The sequence below is a fragment of the Mustela erminea genome, chromosome 2 (assembly GCF_009829155.1).
Source record: "Mustela erminea isolate mMusErm1 chromosome 2, mMusErm1.Pri, whole genome shotgun sequence".
NCBI classification, from domain to species: domain Eukaryota; kingdom Metazoa; phylum Chordata; class Mammalia; order Carnivora; family Mustelidae; genus Mustela; species Mustela erminea.
Genome location: NC_045615.1, coordinates 98503078 through 98520145, shown reverse-complemented (window position 1 = coordinate 98520145; position 17068 = coordinate 98503078). Strand labels below are relative to the sequence as shown.

The 17068-nt window shown below is 56.4% G+C and overlaps 1 protein-coding gene across 13 annotated transcripts in view; it reads left to right on the top strand.

Annotated features, from left to right (window-relative positions):
• ZFYVE28 (zinc finger FYVE-type containing 28) overlaps positions 1 to 17068 on the top strand; it is a 109339-nt gene that overhangs the window by 36034 nt on the left and 56237 nt on the right. For 12 of the 13 annotated variants that reach the window (XR_004283333.1, XR_004283332.1, XR_004283335.1 and 9 more), the window contains exon 2: positions 16214 to 16354. Coding sequence is in view for 8 of the 13 variants with exons in the window: in XM_032333610.1 (XP_032189501.1) it covers positions 16214 to 16354 (141 nt within the window). In the remaining 5 variants the exon portion in view is untranslated. Of the gene's footprint in view, positions 1 to 7744; positions 7816 to 10712; positions 10892 to 13744; positions 13892 to 16213; positions 16355 to 17068 lie in introns of all 13 variants that reach the window. The other variant, XM_032333612.1, reaches the window with a different exon arrangement.

Genomic DNA, 17068 nt, shown 5'->3' with positions numbered 1-17068 from the left:
CACCAACCCTGACCCTGCAACCCCAGCCTTAGTCTTGTCACTGAGCTGGCAAGGCTCCTCACATCTGGGGGACCCAGGGGCTGCCTGTCAGCACAGTATTCCTGGGTGAGTGACATCAGCAGTCCAAGTGAAGGCCTTTCTGGTTCTGCTTTGGCCCTCAAAGACAGCGTCTACACTGGTCTCCCAACTTAGTCTGGCCCCAGGCCTCAGAGTGGTTCTATCGTGCACTTCAGCCACAAGTGGGATAAACAGATGCACTCCCAGGCCCCGTTCCAAGCATGGGGGGCCCTGCTACTGGCCCAGTGGCTTGTGACAGACTCAGGGGGCTCACCCTCCTCTGGGATGGTACTTGGCAGTGTCCCTAGTGGAGGGTGGCACCTCAAGGTGCCCTCTAACCTCCACGCCCAGTGTTCCAATGGGCCTCCCAGGTTGGCCCCTGTGCCCCCTGGCTGGCCCCGGGCAGCCCCTTACCCTAGGCTTCCCTGAGCTCTGATCTTGTCCCTGAGGCTCCTGTGGTTGACAGGAGAGCGGGAGGGTGGGGCTGGCCGGTCCCCTCTGCCCCCCGGCAGCCACAGCTCTGCCTTCTGTCTCTAGGTGTAGTGCGTGTGGTAGAGAACTGTGGCTACACAGGTTTATACATACTTACTGTGTGTGGTCTGGTTCGTCTGCCTTCAGTTCCACCCAAATTGAGATTCATGTTGTAGTTCTGTCCTTCTTGCTGCCAAGGTGAGCTCCACTGTGTGGTAGCCCACTGCTTGTCCGTCTGTCCAGTCGCAGGATGAGTGGACTGCGGGTTGACTGTTAGGGGTGAAGCTGCTAAGTGTACTCACACAGCTTTGTGTGGACGTGTGCATTCAACTCCCGTGGGAGAGCTGGGGCAGCACTTTTCATGTGGCTTGTGAACTTTTTAAGAAACCGCCAACCTGTTTCCCAAAGATTGGACCACCGGGCACCCCACCACTGGGGTGGGAGGTTCTAGTCTCTCTGCACCCTCTTCAATACTTGGTACTGACAGTGTTCAAACTTGAGCTGTTCTGATGGCTGCAGGTGGCAGCTTACTGTGGCCTGAACTTGCATTTCCTCGATGGCTGTGATGTCAAGTGTCTTTTCATGCTCATCTGTCTCTCTGTAGGTCTTCTTTAGTCAAGTGTGTGTTCAAATGTTTGCCCATTTTACAATCAAGTACTGGTCTTGTTTCGTTGTAAGAGTTCTTTCCTTGTTCTAGATGTAAGTCCTTCAAAACATACACGTTTGACAAATATTTCTTCTAAGTCTTGGAAGACTTTGGCTTCAAGACTTGGCTTGACTTTTCATTTTCTTAACAGGGTCTCTTGAAGAATGAACTTTTTAGTGTCGATAAAATCTAGTTTATTGATTTTTTTCTTTTATACAGTTCACATTCTCTGTGAACTATTTATGAACACTTTGGCAAGCCAAGAGCACTAAGATTTTCCTATTTTGGGTTCACTTTTGTGTATGTTCATAGGTAAGGTTTGAGGATCATTTTTTTTTACCCATGGCTGTCTGATTGTCCCAGCACTATTTGTTGAAAAGATTCTTCTTCCTCCATTCAGTTTTCCTTGGCCCCTTGACAAAAAAATCAATTGCCCGTGTATCTGTGGGTTTTTTTCTGGACTCTGTTCTGTTACATCGTGATGGCCGAAACCACCCCCAGATATACCCAGATGCCCACAGGGGTGCGCATTGACTGTGATTTCGTTCTCCAGCCTGAAACCCCATGTGCAATGTTGGTTGGGTGTCTATAACCAGGTGGTTGAACTTGACAAAGCAGTCTTGGGAACCAGTCTGTGCCCTTGAGGAAGAGCAGTCCACACATCTGAGGGAAAAACACTCCCTGTTTGTTGATCATTCTGGTCTGGATGGCTATGTTTGCCCTTTCACTCCTACTCTGTCCCCAAATCCCCTGCACCCCTCAGGTGAGCTCCTGGTGGAGCTGAGTCTTGTCTGGATGCTCTTCCTGTCTGCCGCTGGATAGCCTGGCACTTGGGGTCCCGGGATCCTCCAGAGGCAGGCTGGACTGTCTGCTGGTGTCCAGGGCAGGCACCCCACACAGCGCCACAGTGAACAAAAGGCATGAAGGAGACACTATCCTCTCTTCTGAGTGAGTCATGCATCTTGGTCCTGAGTCCCTCCGGTGGGTTCTCCGCTGTGGGCCAGCGGGGTTCGGTGCAGGGGTGTCTCCCTCCTGCAGTGACAGATTGGTCCGAAGATGGTGCCCAGATGTGGGGCAGTGCCCCTTCTTGGAGATACCAGGAGGCCTATAGAACCTTCAGGCTCCAAGTGGGAGCTGCTGAGAACATGGGACAGCCCTGTTATTGGGCTGGGGCAACCAGGAAGCTCTGCAGGACCAGAATGTGGTTGTTTCCACCTGGGCTCTGGACCGAGCTGAGCTCAGGGCAAGTTCACAGGATATGTGGACTAAAGTTGGAAAGCGAAGAAGGACTTCTGACTTCTTCTACACAGCCACTATGAGGTGATTCCCCCCACCCCCGCTGTGTTCTGGTGCATTTGGGTAGTGGGGGGGGGGCTGTGGGGCAGGTGGTCTCCCTCCTCCCTGCTGCTGTAACCAAACATCACGCAGTAGGTGGCTTAAAGCAAAGGAAATTTATTCTTTTTCAGTTCAGGAGCCCTCAGTCTGGAAACAGGGTTGGTTCTCCAGAGACTCTGACAGAGAAGCAGGTCCTTGTCTCTTCTGGATTCGGGGGTCTCCAGGCATTCCCAGGCTCACAGACACCTTGCTCCAATGTCTTCCTCTGCTTCCCATGGCTTTTCTCTGTGTGTAGCTCCCCTTCTCTTGTAGGGACACTTGTCCTTGGATGGAGGACCCAACCCTGATAATCTAGGATGGTCTCGTCCCAAGATCCTACTTTCCTGCCATCTGCAAAGACACTTTTCCAAAGAACTCACATTCTTGGGTTCTCCATGGACTTTGAGGCCACGTCATGTGGATAGGAACGATTTCTGGGGTCCCGGGGCAGGTGATGGGGAACACCATTGCCTTGTCCCAGGGAATCCCTTTGGGGTCAGTAAGCATGTTCCCAATCATGACAAAGGTGCGGCGTTGCCTGGTTCACACCAGCCTTTGGCTTTGGCTGCAGCAGAGGGACCCTGGTCCCAGCAGACAGAGGCCCAGTGTAGACTGCGCCCTTGCACAGCTCTGGGAAAGCAGATCTGGTCAGGCCAGAGAGCGTGACTGCCTTCCCTTCTCTGACTCACATGCAGAATGACAGGACACTGTGAGGAAGGATAGTGACAAGAATACTGACAAAAGGCCAGTAAGCGTAGGAAAGAAGCTGGACATCCTCACTTGGCAGGGAGATGCAGATCAAATCTTCCCACCATGGCTGGAGGCTGGAATCGAAGTCCCAGAAGCCCCTGGGGGGCTGCCGAGGCTGCAGAGAGATCGGGACCTCAAACACAGCTACCGTGGGATCATCACGTGGTGCCGCCACTTTGGAAAGCAAGCTGGCGTCTCCTCGGCAACACCCAGACTTACCACATGACCTGGAGTTCCCCTCTAGGGTTCGTGCCCAAGACCAACGGACGCTCACATCCTCACAGAAGCCGGTTCCTGGCGGCACTATTCACCATCGTCACCACGTGGGAACAGTCCACGTGTCCACAGACCACTGAGGTGGCTGGCTAGGCGCCCCTAGGGAGGGCTGACACACGCCACAGCATGGACGGCTCTGGAGAACGTGCTGAGGGGAAGAAGCCAGGCACAAACAGCCACATCTTGTATGATCCATTTGCACGAATGGGCCAATCTGCAAACACGGTAGATCAGGGATGGGTGGAAGGATGACTGGTGATGGGCGTGAGCTTCTCTTTGGGGTGATAGAGGCCTTCTAAAATTAGCTCGTGGTGATGGTTCCACAAGCCCATGAATATACTGAAACCCCTGATTTGCATACTTTAACTGGAAGGATGTCGTGGGATGTGAGTTCTATCTCAGTAAAACTGGGTCTAGGAATGCCTGGATGGCTCAGTTGGTTAAGCCGCTGTCTTTGGCTCAGGTCATGATCCCAGGGTCTTGGGATAGAGTCCTGCATCCAGCTCTTTGCTCAGCGGGGAGTCTGCTTCCCTCTCTGCCTCTGCCTGCTTGTGCTCTCTCTGACAAATAAATAAATAATCTTTTTTTTTTTTTTAAAGATTTTATTTATTTATTCGACAGACAGAGATTACAAGTAGACAGAGAGGCAGGCAGAGAGAGGAAGGGAAGCAGGATCTGCGCTGGGCAGAGAGTCCAATGTGGGGCTCAACCCCAGGACCCTGGGATCATGACCTGAGCTGAAGGCAGAGGCCTTAACACACTGAGCCACCCAGGCGCCCCATTTTTTAAAAAAATATTTTATTTATTTGTTCAACAGACAGAGATTACAAGTAGACAGAGAGGCAGGCAGAGAGAAGAAAGGATAAATAAATAATCTTAAAAAAAAAACTGGGTCTAAAAGCCAGTTTTTTATCCTCTTTTGGAAAGGTGTGGCCGGGCTTATAGTTCTGCCCCGTTGGAGTTGGTTGTCCACAGACCTTTCCAAGTAGCTCCCGCGGGGCCTTGCGTGATGTGTGGTCAGAGGGTCTGGGTCCAGGGTGGCAGCAACCTCTGGGTTATAAGTCCTTGGATCAAGGAGGGGCAGCCCTGGTGGGGCTTCCCAGGGGGTTCATTAACCCCACCTGCTTGGCCAGGGAGGCCTCCCTCGATGTTGGTTTCTGGTGACATCCTGTCTCTTGGGTCCTCCCAGTGGGACACCCCTTGGAATTCCATGTTCCCTCTGACCAGCATGTTCCCAGGACCTACATGGGGATCCTTGTAGTGGGACAGCCTCTCCTGATCCACTGTGAAGCTGGTATGCCCAGGACTGGGGGACATGTATGGGCCAGGGGTTTGGGCTGACAACACAGAGAGCAGGGTAGCCCAGCTGCTGTCATAACCCACCTTCAGTAATCCACTTGGTCTCAAACTTGGGACCCCTGTTTGGCCCCTTTAATTGTCTTTAAATGCTTCTCAGTTTAAACAAACAGGCTCAGTTCACGTGTGTTTGGATTTAGTAAGTCACCTCAAAGTCCTTTTGAAGGAGAGGACGAGTCATAAACAAGCAATTTAAATTTCCGTTTCCCTTGGGTAGATTCCCACCCACCCTGGAAGCTGAGAGGACCACAGTCCCCGGCCCTTGCTTCATCTGGCTCCCAGGCCACTGTCAGCCAGGTGGGCCGAGCACAGGACTCTGTCCCACAGTGGGGGTGCAGGAAGCTGGTGTCCCCAGGGGCCCTGGGACTGTGTGCCATGGCTGCTAGCAGTGTGGGAACAGAGGTGACTGTCGTCCTAGCAAGTTCACTGTTCAATAGCCTGTTTTGAAAATAACATGCATTTGACAGAAAGTTCAGAATGGGTCTCCTGCAGTTACAAGTCATAGCTGTCAGGTGTCGCCTGTCAGTCTGGGGACGCAGGGCACCCTTCCCTCTGCGGCTGGGCCGATGCCTGTGCCCCTCCCCCCATGGTTATAGAAGAGCTTCTCCCAAGGGGTATATAACACTACCCCCCAATTCAGCATTCCTGGTGTGTCATTTGTTTGGATGCTACTGGATTGTGAGGCTTGCGAATCCATTTTCCTTCTGAAAACCATTTACTGTATGTTCAATTGTCTCCAGGCGCTGCGTCTGGTTTGACGCACAGACCAAACACTGCAGCCCAGGCCCAGGTGGTCTCCTGGGTGCCGCAGGGTCCCTTGCCTGGCTGCTCCCCCGAAAGGAGAGTGTCCGAACCCACCATGCAAGGGCCTGCGTCTCAGGAGCATCTCCCTCTGCAGCGTGGGTCTGTCTCCAGATTGGACTAGAGCATGCTTCTATGGGTTCTGTGGGGGCCGTGGCCATGCCCCAGGGCAGGGACCTCTTGCAGTCAGAAAGCTTGGTCCTGAGCTGTTCCTCCATGCCCTCCAGAGTGGCCTGCTGCTGGGGAGCGGCTCCTCCAAGCTGACCCATTGTCTGGGAGATAGCAGGGAACTGGTTTATTGGGCGTCTAAACTGCTCCTGCAATCTGGAGTTTTCGGGGCACTAATGTAGCCAATCATGTGGGGAGGGGCAGAGTGCTGGGTTAGCCTCAGGGAGGCCCACTGTCCGCTTTGCCTAAGAAGGTCTAAAAGGTCATTTGGGGCAACACTGGTTAAGGTGGTAAAAGTATCTTCAGCACAAATTCAGTGAGTTCAGAACCATCTCAGAGCTGATGTGTGAGCCTCTGAGGTGTGAGTAAGATTTCATGACTGTGTTTTGCTGGAATAACGGACCCTAGATTTCATGACAAGTTGCCCCCAACAATCCCTTTAAGAGGATGTGGAGTGATCCGTTGTAGGTGTCCACATTCATCCTGGGGACCCTCCTTTCAGGTGGATGTGCTGGGGTGTGTTTCTAGAGACCTCCGGGAGGTCACCGTGAAGCTGGGCTGTTGTATCCACCCAGCTTCGTTTCCTGAGTGAGAGACTGCATCTGGGTGCTGGGTAGCCACTGCCAGAGAGAGTGCCTGCCCTCTCCTGTATCCCTCTTGCAGAGGGGGACCCCCACTGTGTCCATCCAGACTTCATTCCGCAGCTGGCTCAGCAGAGGTCCTCTTGTATTTGGGTGACTCTCCAAATACAAGACCAGCCCAGGACCCCAGTTGGAGTGTCTTGGGCTGGTCCTCCCCTGGGTCCATCAGGAACCCCGCCTGTCTAGCCCCACTTTACCTTCTTTGAGCCAGAGTGGGGAGAAGGGGCTGTTGGGGCCTGCCCCTTCTTCCAGGTCTCTGAAGGCTCAGGGATTGAAGAGGGACCTGGAGCTGGGAGGGCCTAGGGCTGGCCGGAGGGGCCAGGCTGAGAGGCTGCATTTCTCCAGTGGGTGGCCACCTTGCCCAGATGCCTGCCTGAGCAGGAAGGCTGGATGCATCTGCACCTGCAGCTGGTTCTTTCCGTGAGACCCGGTGAGAGGCCGCCAGTACCCATGCCCTCCTGCATTCCTCCTGCTGCTCAGCTTGCTCCCTCGGCCACCGGACCCTCCCTGACCTCCCTGAGGGCCTCTGTGAGGACTGAGGCTCACTCACCGCACACTCCCAGGTGATGCTTCCCACCGCCAGGCTCTGCGCCTTCCTCCTTCCCCGAAGCTGCCCACAGCCTGCCCTCCCGGGCTCACCTGGATACCTGCACCCTTCCCCCTCGACCCTAGTGCCCATCCCACACGTCCTCTGTGTCTCTGCTCCCCAGCCTTCATGACCTGCCCCTTGTCCCTGTGCCTCGCATCCCAGTGCCTGGAGCCCCACCCCAGTGTACTGCAACCGTGCCGCTTGTCCCAGTGCCCTACACCCCAACCCCCAGTATGCCGCCCCTCCAACCCCCGTGCACTGCCCCCCCCGTCAAGGGAGGGCTCAGAAAGAGAAAGAGGCAGGGGCATCGGGCAGGAGGCCCACCCCAGAGCAACCCCAAGTGTGCCTGTCTGGGACCTGGGTCCCCCCACCCGCCCCATCAACAGGAGAACCAGGGACCAGGTGTGGGGGTGGGGTGTCTCCTGCTCTCACTGTGGGTTCTTGCTGCCTCCTGGGTTGTTGAGGTTCCCCACCGGGCTCTGTTGGCTGGAGGTGGTGTGTGGTCAGCTGTTTCCGGAAGGCGCTGTCCAGTGGAAAGCTCAGGCTGCTCTCAGGGGATGGTGCTGTCAGGAGTGATGTCACTGCATGCCTTATTTTTTTTATCACCCTGGACAGCTTCCACTCCGTTGCTTTCCTGATAGTGATGTCGCCTGATGACTCCTCCCTGAGTGTCTGCTGTGCCCCAGGTACTGGCCAGGTACTCTGTGTGCTTTAAGCCCATTTTGTAAATGACAAACTGAGACACAGGTGCCCACGGTCACCACCCAGCAAGTGAGTGAGCTCCCTTTGAACCTGCAGCCCACCCTCGACCTGAGCCCAGCACAGCGCTTCTAAATTCTGTGCCCAGCTGGTTCATCTCGCCATCTCAGGCACACACTCCTCCCCATGCCACTGGGGGTCCTTGGATTTCTCCAAACCGTGATCAAAACAGCCTGTCTCTGTCACTATACCATAAACTATTTATTGATGTGAGTCATCAGTCCTTCCTGGGCAAGCATTTGGCCTTGTTCTGCTGTAAAGTGCTGTGCCCTCGAGACAGCACGGTTCATGGTGGCCTGGCTGGTCCCCACACCACTGGGGACAGGCCATCTGTGGCTCGGGTCAGGCTGCAGGTGCATATGGGGCTGGCCCTGGGTGGGGCGGTTCCCTGGATCCGGCAGTAATTTTCGGGCTACAGCCGGGGATGGGGCCAGCCTCTTGGTGTGGATGGAAGCTCCCTGGGCATTCAGAGTTGTCATGTGGTGTCCGTATAAGTGGGCCCACCGTGGGCACAGAGCCTCGACCCTGAGCCACCGACTTGACCCCAGTGGGACCCACCAACTTTCTATCAGGGCCACTCGGTGGATGCCCAGATGGCAGCTCTGTGTGACTCTTGCCCTTAACACCCAGCAGGAGCCAGCAGGGAAACTAAGTTACAGGAAAAGGCCCTTCTTTGTCAGGGAGGTGGGAGAGAGGTGGACTGTCTCTTGGATACGTGGTCCTGGGTGGACCTGTATACCTCTTTAAGCCTAAATTCTCCCCTGTGCAGATTGGGGAACAGCCCTCACTTGCTCTTAGGGCTGTTGGGTTATGGAAATTAGGTAATGTATGTGAACTCTCCATGGTTTCCTCTGTGATTCCTCTGCACCGAGCTCTGCCCACCAGGACCTAAAACCTCTGGAGCCTTGCCAGCCTCCTCAAGTCCCTGCAGAAGCAGCTGGCCCCCTGGGGGGCTCCTGTGGCAGGGGGCCACAGGGATGGTGATGGGCCCAGGGCTCAGCTCTGCACCTGAGCCTGACGGCCACAGGGAGGGAAGGGTCCTGAGTCCTGAGAGGGAGTGGAGTGGGAGGGGCCACCAGCAGGAGTTGTTGCCCTTGGTGGGGGCTGGGAGGGTGGGGGCAGGTCAAAGCCCCTGACAGTCCCTCCTGGTGACTGGGCAGGCTGTCTGCACACACATGCCCCCCCACTGGGAGACAGCCAGAAGGTGAGTGGGGATGGGCACAGGAGTAACTGGCCACCTGGCATGGGGGGGCCAGAGGGCAGGGCCACTGCCATTTGACAGCAGGAGCACCTACCTGTTTGGGGCACCAGAGCTGCGGAAGGACAGCAATGTCTGGGGCCTGGCCTTCCCCGGGGTGTACTGCGATGGAGGCAGAGCCAACTTTGGGGGCATGGGTCATGGCTGCCAGTCAGCCAGACCTTGGTGGGGCCAGAGGGTGAAGACTAGCAGGGGGCCAGGGTCCATGTTTGGAGGCAGGGAGGGGTTTTGGACCTGGTGACTACAGTCAGTGGGTTTCCTTAACAGTCCACTGTGCCCGGATCCTGCAGGTCAGCTGGCCGAGTGTGGGGGGGGGACCACCGGGGAGGAGCAGTCAGATTTAGCATGCTGCCCCTGGGGCTTTTGTCTGGTTTCTCTGAAGCATCCTTGGATCTGTGGGTTCCAGTGGGGAGTCCAAGGCTTTACTGGAAAGCTGGCCAAAGAGGGGCCCAGGGCTGCGCTGACCCGAGGCCCCTGCCCTCACCCCTGAGCAACCTGGGCTCAGTCCATTCAGAGCCAACCTGGGGTCTGCTGAGGTCTGGAAGGCTCTCTTCTGCTGAGTATTGGGGTGGTCGGGGCACGTGGGATGGTGTGTCTTAGGAGCCAGTGTTTGGAGACCAGCTCACGTCCTGGGACAGCTGCCGGGGAGGGTGGAGGGTGGTAGGCAGGGCCTGGGACTCCCCACACCATAGCTGGGCTGTGCTCCATCACTGGGCTTACACTAGGGGATGTGGAGGTCTGGCCTCTTCTGGTCTGGCCAGGCCACCTGTCCTGCCATCTGTCCTGCCCACCTGTCTGGCCATCTGCCTCTTCCTCTTCTCCTCCCCATTGTGCAGTGTGGCTGAGGCTGGGGGGCTGCTGCTCTGGATTGAACAGGGGGCATCCCTGTAAGGCCCTCCCTCTGCAGTGCTTACCTCTTACTTGGGAAGCAAAGCGTATGAATGGGATGGGAGCCCGCACCACACTTAACCCTGCCTCCTCTTTCCCATAAGGCTGCTGGAGGGTCCTTAGTATGAGTGACTTTGGGCTCCATCCTGTCCAGCAGGGCGACCTTGGCTATTCCTTTTCCTCAGGAGCTTCAGAGTCTCCATGTGGGTGCTCTGCAGGGAACTGGGGGCTCCCGCCCCTCAGGGGAAGCTCCCAGTTCATGTGTTCTGCTCTAGCCCAGCCAGCCAGCCTGGAACCCGCTGGGATGCGCTCCAGCATCATGAGGCAGCTCAGCAGGGCACATGAAACAGGGCGGATCTCTCCTGTGGACTGTGTCCCCTGCCACAATGCAGAGCAGGTTTTTGAATGAATAAATCATTTCATCAATTTTATAAAATTAGTTCTGAATTATTTTTTCAAGGTTTTTTATTTCTTTATTTGACAGTGCGCACAAGCAAAGGGACCAGCAGGCAGAGAGAGAGGGAATAGGGAGCCTAATAAGGGGCTTGATCCCAGGACCCCAGATTGTGACCTGAGCTGAAGGCAGACGCTTCACCACCTGAACCCCCCAGGCACCCCTCTGAATTAGTTTTTGCACTTTGACTTAGTACTTCTTTGTTGTTGCGTGTTTTCTGTTAGTGGTCACCTGACCTCCAAAGCCAGATGTTTCCTCCGTGAGCTTAGTTTTGTCTCCTTGCAACTGCGAAGACCTTCACCGCCCTGAACTGATTTTGAGAGAACATTGACACAGTGCGCCAAAAAGGACATTCCCACCAAGTTCTAGAATTACTCTCTTACCATTCTTATTCCAAAATAGGGTGAGTTCTTCTTATTTATACTGATTGGTTCTCTTTGGTGTGGACATTTTCCTTAGGGACATTTAAAAGCGTAATTTAAAATTGAATTTTAAAATTTTAAAATCAGAGAGAAAGACAACTTGTCATGTCCCCAGACGCAAATGGAATTTTGTAACTTGTGTTCATTCATTTCCTGGGACCCTCCCCCTACTCAGCCCCCCCACCCACAGCCTAGAGCGTTTGTCTCCCGCAGCACCTGGCGGACTGCTGACCCTTCGTGGGAGATACCAGACCCGAGGGGGTGGGAGCAGGAGCCCAGGGAGTGGCTAAAATTTCCAAGTAGCATAGACGTTTCTAGTTTCAGTGATAAAAAGACAAGCACTAACTGTAAACCATTTTTCTGAATTCTCTTACTCTGTTGCATGTGTGTATGTTCACAGTTCTCTTTTAGCTGAGGGACAATACCTCCGTAGGTCTGGTTTTAAAGTCTGTAATTCACTGAAATGCAGTTCCCAGGCAGCCGATTCTGTACACTTGCCGGGTACTGGGGGCGGGGAAAGCGTGGTCCTGAGGAGGCTTTTGCCTGTGCAGCTCTGGGGTGCACCCAGGGCTGGGTGTTGCTGTTCACTTTTCCTGTGCCTTTCCACGCACGTACGCACATGATGCATGGACACATGCCTCACATGGACGCACGTGGTACTTGTCACTTGCTCCAGAACATAGAGCAAGGTGTGTGTGCGCGTGCCTGCGTGTGTGTGTTTGTGTGTGTGTGTGTGTGCACATATGAGCTGGAACCACGAGGGAGACCCTCTTGATGCTCAGCCCCCTTCTGGGGGAGGGGACGGCCAGGTCAAGGCCGTGTGAAGGGCAGAGCTTTGTCTTCCATGCCCGCTGCCCGCTGGCCATCACCAGGCCTGCGGTTGTTGCTGCCACTGGTCGATGCTTGCCAGCCTAGAGCGGAGAGGGTATTTGGACTTGAGGTCTGCTTATTTGGTGTGCGTATTTGAAATTGAGGTCTGCTTATATGTGGTGAAGTTTTTGCCGCCAGGGCAAAGGCTGATTCAGAGTTATTGTCTGGGCAGTTTTGGGCCCGGCCCCCTGCATCGTGCCCTCTTTCTCAGAGCAGAGACTTGCTTCCTCGTGGTGTCCTTACCCAGTGCCCTCAGTTAGTCCTGGCCTGGGTGCTGAGCCAGCCAGTGTCTCATCGGCGAGCAGTGGTGGACTGGATGCCGCAGGAGCAGGTGTGGGGAGGGCTTTTATCCCCGGCCCTGGTGTGTGTTGCCCGGGAGGGTTTCAGGCCAGCGCCGTAGGAGGTGTACCTGCTTTGCCCCTGCTCTCCCCGCCCTCCCACCCCCACTGCTGTGAGGGGAGCTCCTGGGTGTGGGGCCAGAAGGAAGCCTGTGGTCTGTGGTGACTGGGGTCCCGAGCAGAGTGTCAGGGGCCTAGGCTTACTGCCAGCAGAGTCCGGCCTATGTCACTGGCCAGCGGTGACCTCAGCCCCTTGCCACAGCCCCTCTCCAAGGAGGGATGGCCCCTGTGTATCTGGTAATAAGGTGCTATTTGAGCCATTTCCCTATTTCCCTGGGACAATGCTTGTGGTACCCAGTGCGGCCCGGAGGGAAGCTGGCAGCCCCCGGGGGAGCCAGGTCACCATTCTGGGGCCTCTGTTCTTCTCCTCCTCTTCCTTCTTCTTCTTCAAGTTTCAGGGTGGAATTTAGTGATTAATCAATTGCATACCCATGCTCATCACCTCCTGTGCCCTCCTTATTGCCCGTCATCCAGTTATCCCATCCCCTCACCCCCTCCCCTCCAGCAGCCCTCAGTTTGTTTCCTATAGTTGAGAGTCTATTATGGCTTGTCTCCCTCTCTGATTTCCTTTTATTCTGTTTTTCCCTTCCTTCCCCTGTGATCCTGTTTTGTTCTTAAATTCCACATATGAGTGAATGGTCTTTGTCTTTCCCTGGCTGACTTATTTCACTCAGCTTAATACCAGGGATGCCTCTGAGAAGCAGAGAGCAAGGCCTTAGGGCCTCATCTGATGGTCAGTGGCCTCCAGTCAATGGCCCTGAGGCTACCCCACCCCCTTCCCGCCAGCACCACCACTGCCCCTCCCTGGGACTCCCCACCCTTGGGAGATGGGCTGGGAGATGTCTTTGAACATCAGTGGAACAGGAAAGAGGCAAAAGGTATTGCCCAGCCCCCAACCCCAGTCCTGTCCCTGGTTGATCATAGAGGGGAGACTGGTTACTCTCCTAGGTGTGCCAGGAACCAGGGCAATCAGCTGAGCCCATTGAGGGGCTACACTGGCTCCCAGGACCAGAGAGGGCGTGAGAAGGGGGCACACTATTTGTTGGGGGGGGTGGACCTGGGTCTGTCTCATCTCAGGCTGTGCCCCGAGCCCAGCATGCCTGGCCAAGTGCTGGGTAAGTGGCTGGAAGAGCAGGCGCTTCCCTCCGAGACCAGTCCTCCCTGGCCCTGCCTGGGTCACCTGTCCACCTCCAGCGCCAGTCAGCGCGCTGGGCACCCCGCTCCGTCTGTCTGCCACATCGGGGGGCTCCTCCCTGGGCCAGCCTCAAGAGCTGACTGAGTCAGGCCCTTGAGGACCCAGGCCCCTGAGGCGAGAAAAGCCTCTGTGGATGGCCACACACAGGGGAGGGGCAAAATGCCAGGGCCAAGGGCAGAACCTGCGGTGGGAAGAAAAGGGCGACTAATAAGTTATCCTACGTTTAATAAGATTAGGTTATAAACACAACCATGTGGTAGCTCCTGGGTCACCTGTGCAGTGTACATCCATGTGATTTTTTTCCAGCAAATTTGGGCACCTGTGTGATTTGGTGTCTTTCCTTCTTTGTTTTTCTCTGTATGGTCATGAAGAACGCCACTTATAAAAATACCTTCGTGGGATCCATCACTTTTACTGTGGGTTTCTCCTAATCCTGGAAACTCAGATCAAAGGGAAGAGGCCATGCCTGCCTGAGGCCAGAGGGAGCAAGAGCAGGCTGACCTGTGAGGGAGCAGCTGGTGTGAGGGGGCTGGTGTGTAAGGGAGCAGACAGGTGTGAGGGGAGCAGGTGGGTGTGTGAGGGAGGAGGCTGGTGTGTGAGGGAACCAGGCTGTGTGTGAGGGGAACATGCCTGTATGTGAGAGGAGGAGGCTGCTGTGAAGGGAGCAGGCAGGGGTGTGAGGGGAGCAGGTGAGTGTGTGAGGGGAACAGGTGGGTGTAAGGGGGGCAGACAGGTGTGTGGAGGTGGGGGCTGGTGTGTGAAGGGTGGGGCAGGTGTGTGGGAACAGGCTGGTGTGAGGTGAGTGGGCTGGTATGTGAGGGGAGCAAGCCAGTGTGTGAGGGGAGCAGGCGGTATGTGAGATGGGTGGGCTGGTGTGTGAGGGAAGCAGGCAGGTGTGTGAGAGAGCAGGCCAGTGTGTGAGGGGAGCAGGCAGGCATGTGAGGAGAATAGGGGGGCATGAGGGGAGTGGGCTGCTGTGTGAGGGAAGGGGCGGGTGTGAGGGGGGCGTGTGTGAGGAGAGTGGGCTGGTGTGTAAGGGGGAGCAGGTGGGTGTGAGGGGAGTGGCCGGTGTGTGGAGGGAGTGGGCTGGTATAAAGGAGAGGGTGCATGTGAGGAGAGTGGGCTGGTGTGTGAGGGGAGCAGGTAGGTGTGAGGGGAGCAGGCAGGTATAAGGGAGCAGGTAGGTGTGAGGGGAGCAGGCAGGTATAAGGGAGCAGGCTGGTGTGTGAGGGGAGTGGGCTGGTGTGTGAGGGGAGTGGGCAGGTGTGAAGGAGAGGGCACATGTGAGGAGAGCGGGCTAGTGTTGAGGGGAGCAGGCAGATAGGAGGGAGTAGGCTGGTGTGTGAGGGGAGTGAGCAAGTGTGGGGGGGAGCAGGCAGGTGTGTGAAGGGAGTGGGCAGATGTGAGGAGAGAGGGCTGGTGTGTGAGGGGCGCAGGCGGGTGTAAGGGAGCAGGCTAGTGTGTGAAGGGTGCAGCAGGTGTGAATGAGCAGTTAGGTGTGAGGGGGGGAGGCTGATGTGAGGGGAATGGGCTGGTGTGTGGAGGGGAGCAGGCTGGTGTATGGAGTGAGCGGGCTGTTGTGTGAGGGGACCAGGCAGGTATGTGGAGGGAGGGGGCTGCTGTGTGAGGGAGGGGGTGGATGGGTGAGGGAACAGGCTTGTGTGTGAGGGAGCAGGCTGGTGTGAGGTGAGTGGGCTGGTATGTGAGGGGAGCAAGCCAGTGTGTGACGGGAACAGTGGGGCATGAGGGGAGTGGGCGGCTGTGTGAGGGGAGCCGGTGGGTATGTGGAGGGAGGGAGCTGGTATGTATGAGGGGAGTGGGCAGGTGTGAGGGAGAGGGTGCATTTGAGGAGAGTGGGCTGGTGTGAGGGGAGCTGGTGGGTATGTGAGGGGAACAGGTGGTATGTGAAGGGAGCAGGCAGGTGTGTGAGGGGAGCAAGTGGGTGTGAGGGGAGTGTTCTGGTGTGTGAGGGGAGTGGGCAGGCATGAGAGAGAAGGCGCAGGTGAGGAAGTGGACTGGTGTGAGGGGAGCAGGTGGGTGTGTGAGGGGAAGAGATGGTATGTGAAGGGAGTGGGCTGGAGTGTGGGGGAAGTGGGCTGGTGTGTGAGGAGTAGGTGGGTGTGAGGGGAGCAAGCAGGTAGGAGGGAGTGGGCTGGTGTGTGAGGGGAGCAGGCAGGTGTGAGGGAAGTGGGCTGGTGTGTGAGGAGTATGTGGGTGTGAAGGGAGAAGGCAGGTAGGAGAGAGTGGGTTGGTGTCTGAGGGGAGTGGTGGGTGGGGCAGGAGCACACCAGGGAGTGGAGTCAGGACAGTCGACAGTCCAGTCAGGGGAGCAGGGAACCAGGGTTTTGCTCGAAGTGGGGTGGGAGGCGAGCCCCTGAGGAAGGGGCTTCCTGCCACAGAGCACTGGCATTTTCTGGTGTTATGGGAACCGGGCTGAGGTCCTAGAAGGTTCTAGAGGGTAGAACAGGTAAGCAACCATTGATGAGTTTTCATTAGAGGCAGTTGTGCTGTGTTGGTCTGGGCCAACAATAAGCAGTTTTCATCCTCCCGGGGATGTCTGTAGTGTCCTTTCAGGGATGCAAACTGCTTATTCAGAGCTGATCCCATTATGCCCCTGCCACCTGGACCCCGCTTGGGCCCTGCTGTCCCTAAGCCCCGCATCTGAGTCTTCCCAGCATTGGGAGATTCTGCTGGGATATTGGGCTTCCCTACAGAGGGGCCATCCCCTGGGCCCCGCCGCCAGGGTGGCCTGCTGAGAAGTTGGGGTGGTTCAGGCCTGGTGTGGGGCTCCTTGTGAGGGCTGAGGCTCCCATTGACGCCCATGCCTCTGTCCCCCACAGAGGTCGGACCCGCAGCTGCTCGCCCAGTTCTACTATGCGGACGAGGAGCTGAACCAGGTGGCCGCTGAGCTGGACAGTCTGGACGGGCGGAAGGACCCCCAGCGGTGCACACTGCTTGTCAGCCAGTTCCGCTCCTGCCAGGTGAGTGCGCCTGGGCCCACAGGGACTGTTGCAGGGGGACTGAAGCTTTGTCACCAGCTCACGTGCAGTGAGCACACATCAGGGTGGCCTGGGGATGGTGCCAGGCAACCCTGGGTCCAGCTACACCCGAGCTGTGTGGAGAGCCAGGAGATGAGCGCAGCTGGCACAGGGCACCTCGCAGGCAGGTATTGGGAAGGCGGGATGAGCGAGAGCCAGCAGGGTCTCAGCCGGGGTGCTGCTAGCACAGGACCGGGCTGGGCTGTGGGGGTCCCATGTAGAGATGGGGTTTGGGGTCTCGGGGGGTTGCATGGTTGCAGCCCTGGAAATGATGCTAGTAATGTCTTCCCGGTTGAGCCTATGACCCATGTGAGAGCCTAAGGCGTGATGTGGTTTTGTCAAGGGACAGTCAATGCCTTTCACAAAGTTCTGGAACGTCTTGGTGTATTCTACCCATAAGTGTGGCTGGATTCTCTCTGGCTTGGGAGAGGAACTGGGGTTGTGCTTTCCAGATCACAAGGAGCTCGGGATGCCATGGGGAGGGAGGCCACAGAAGCCAGCACCCCACTGCGGGTGCTGTGGGAGTCAGACAGGGATTTTGGTAGGAGGAGCAGGTCCTAGCTGGCCTTAGGATGACCAGGAGGCCCTCCCCACTTCTGGGGCACTGGAGGGGCCAGAAGGGTCTCTGGACTTGCCAGGCCATCTCCCTTTCCCACC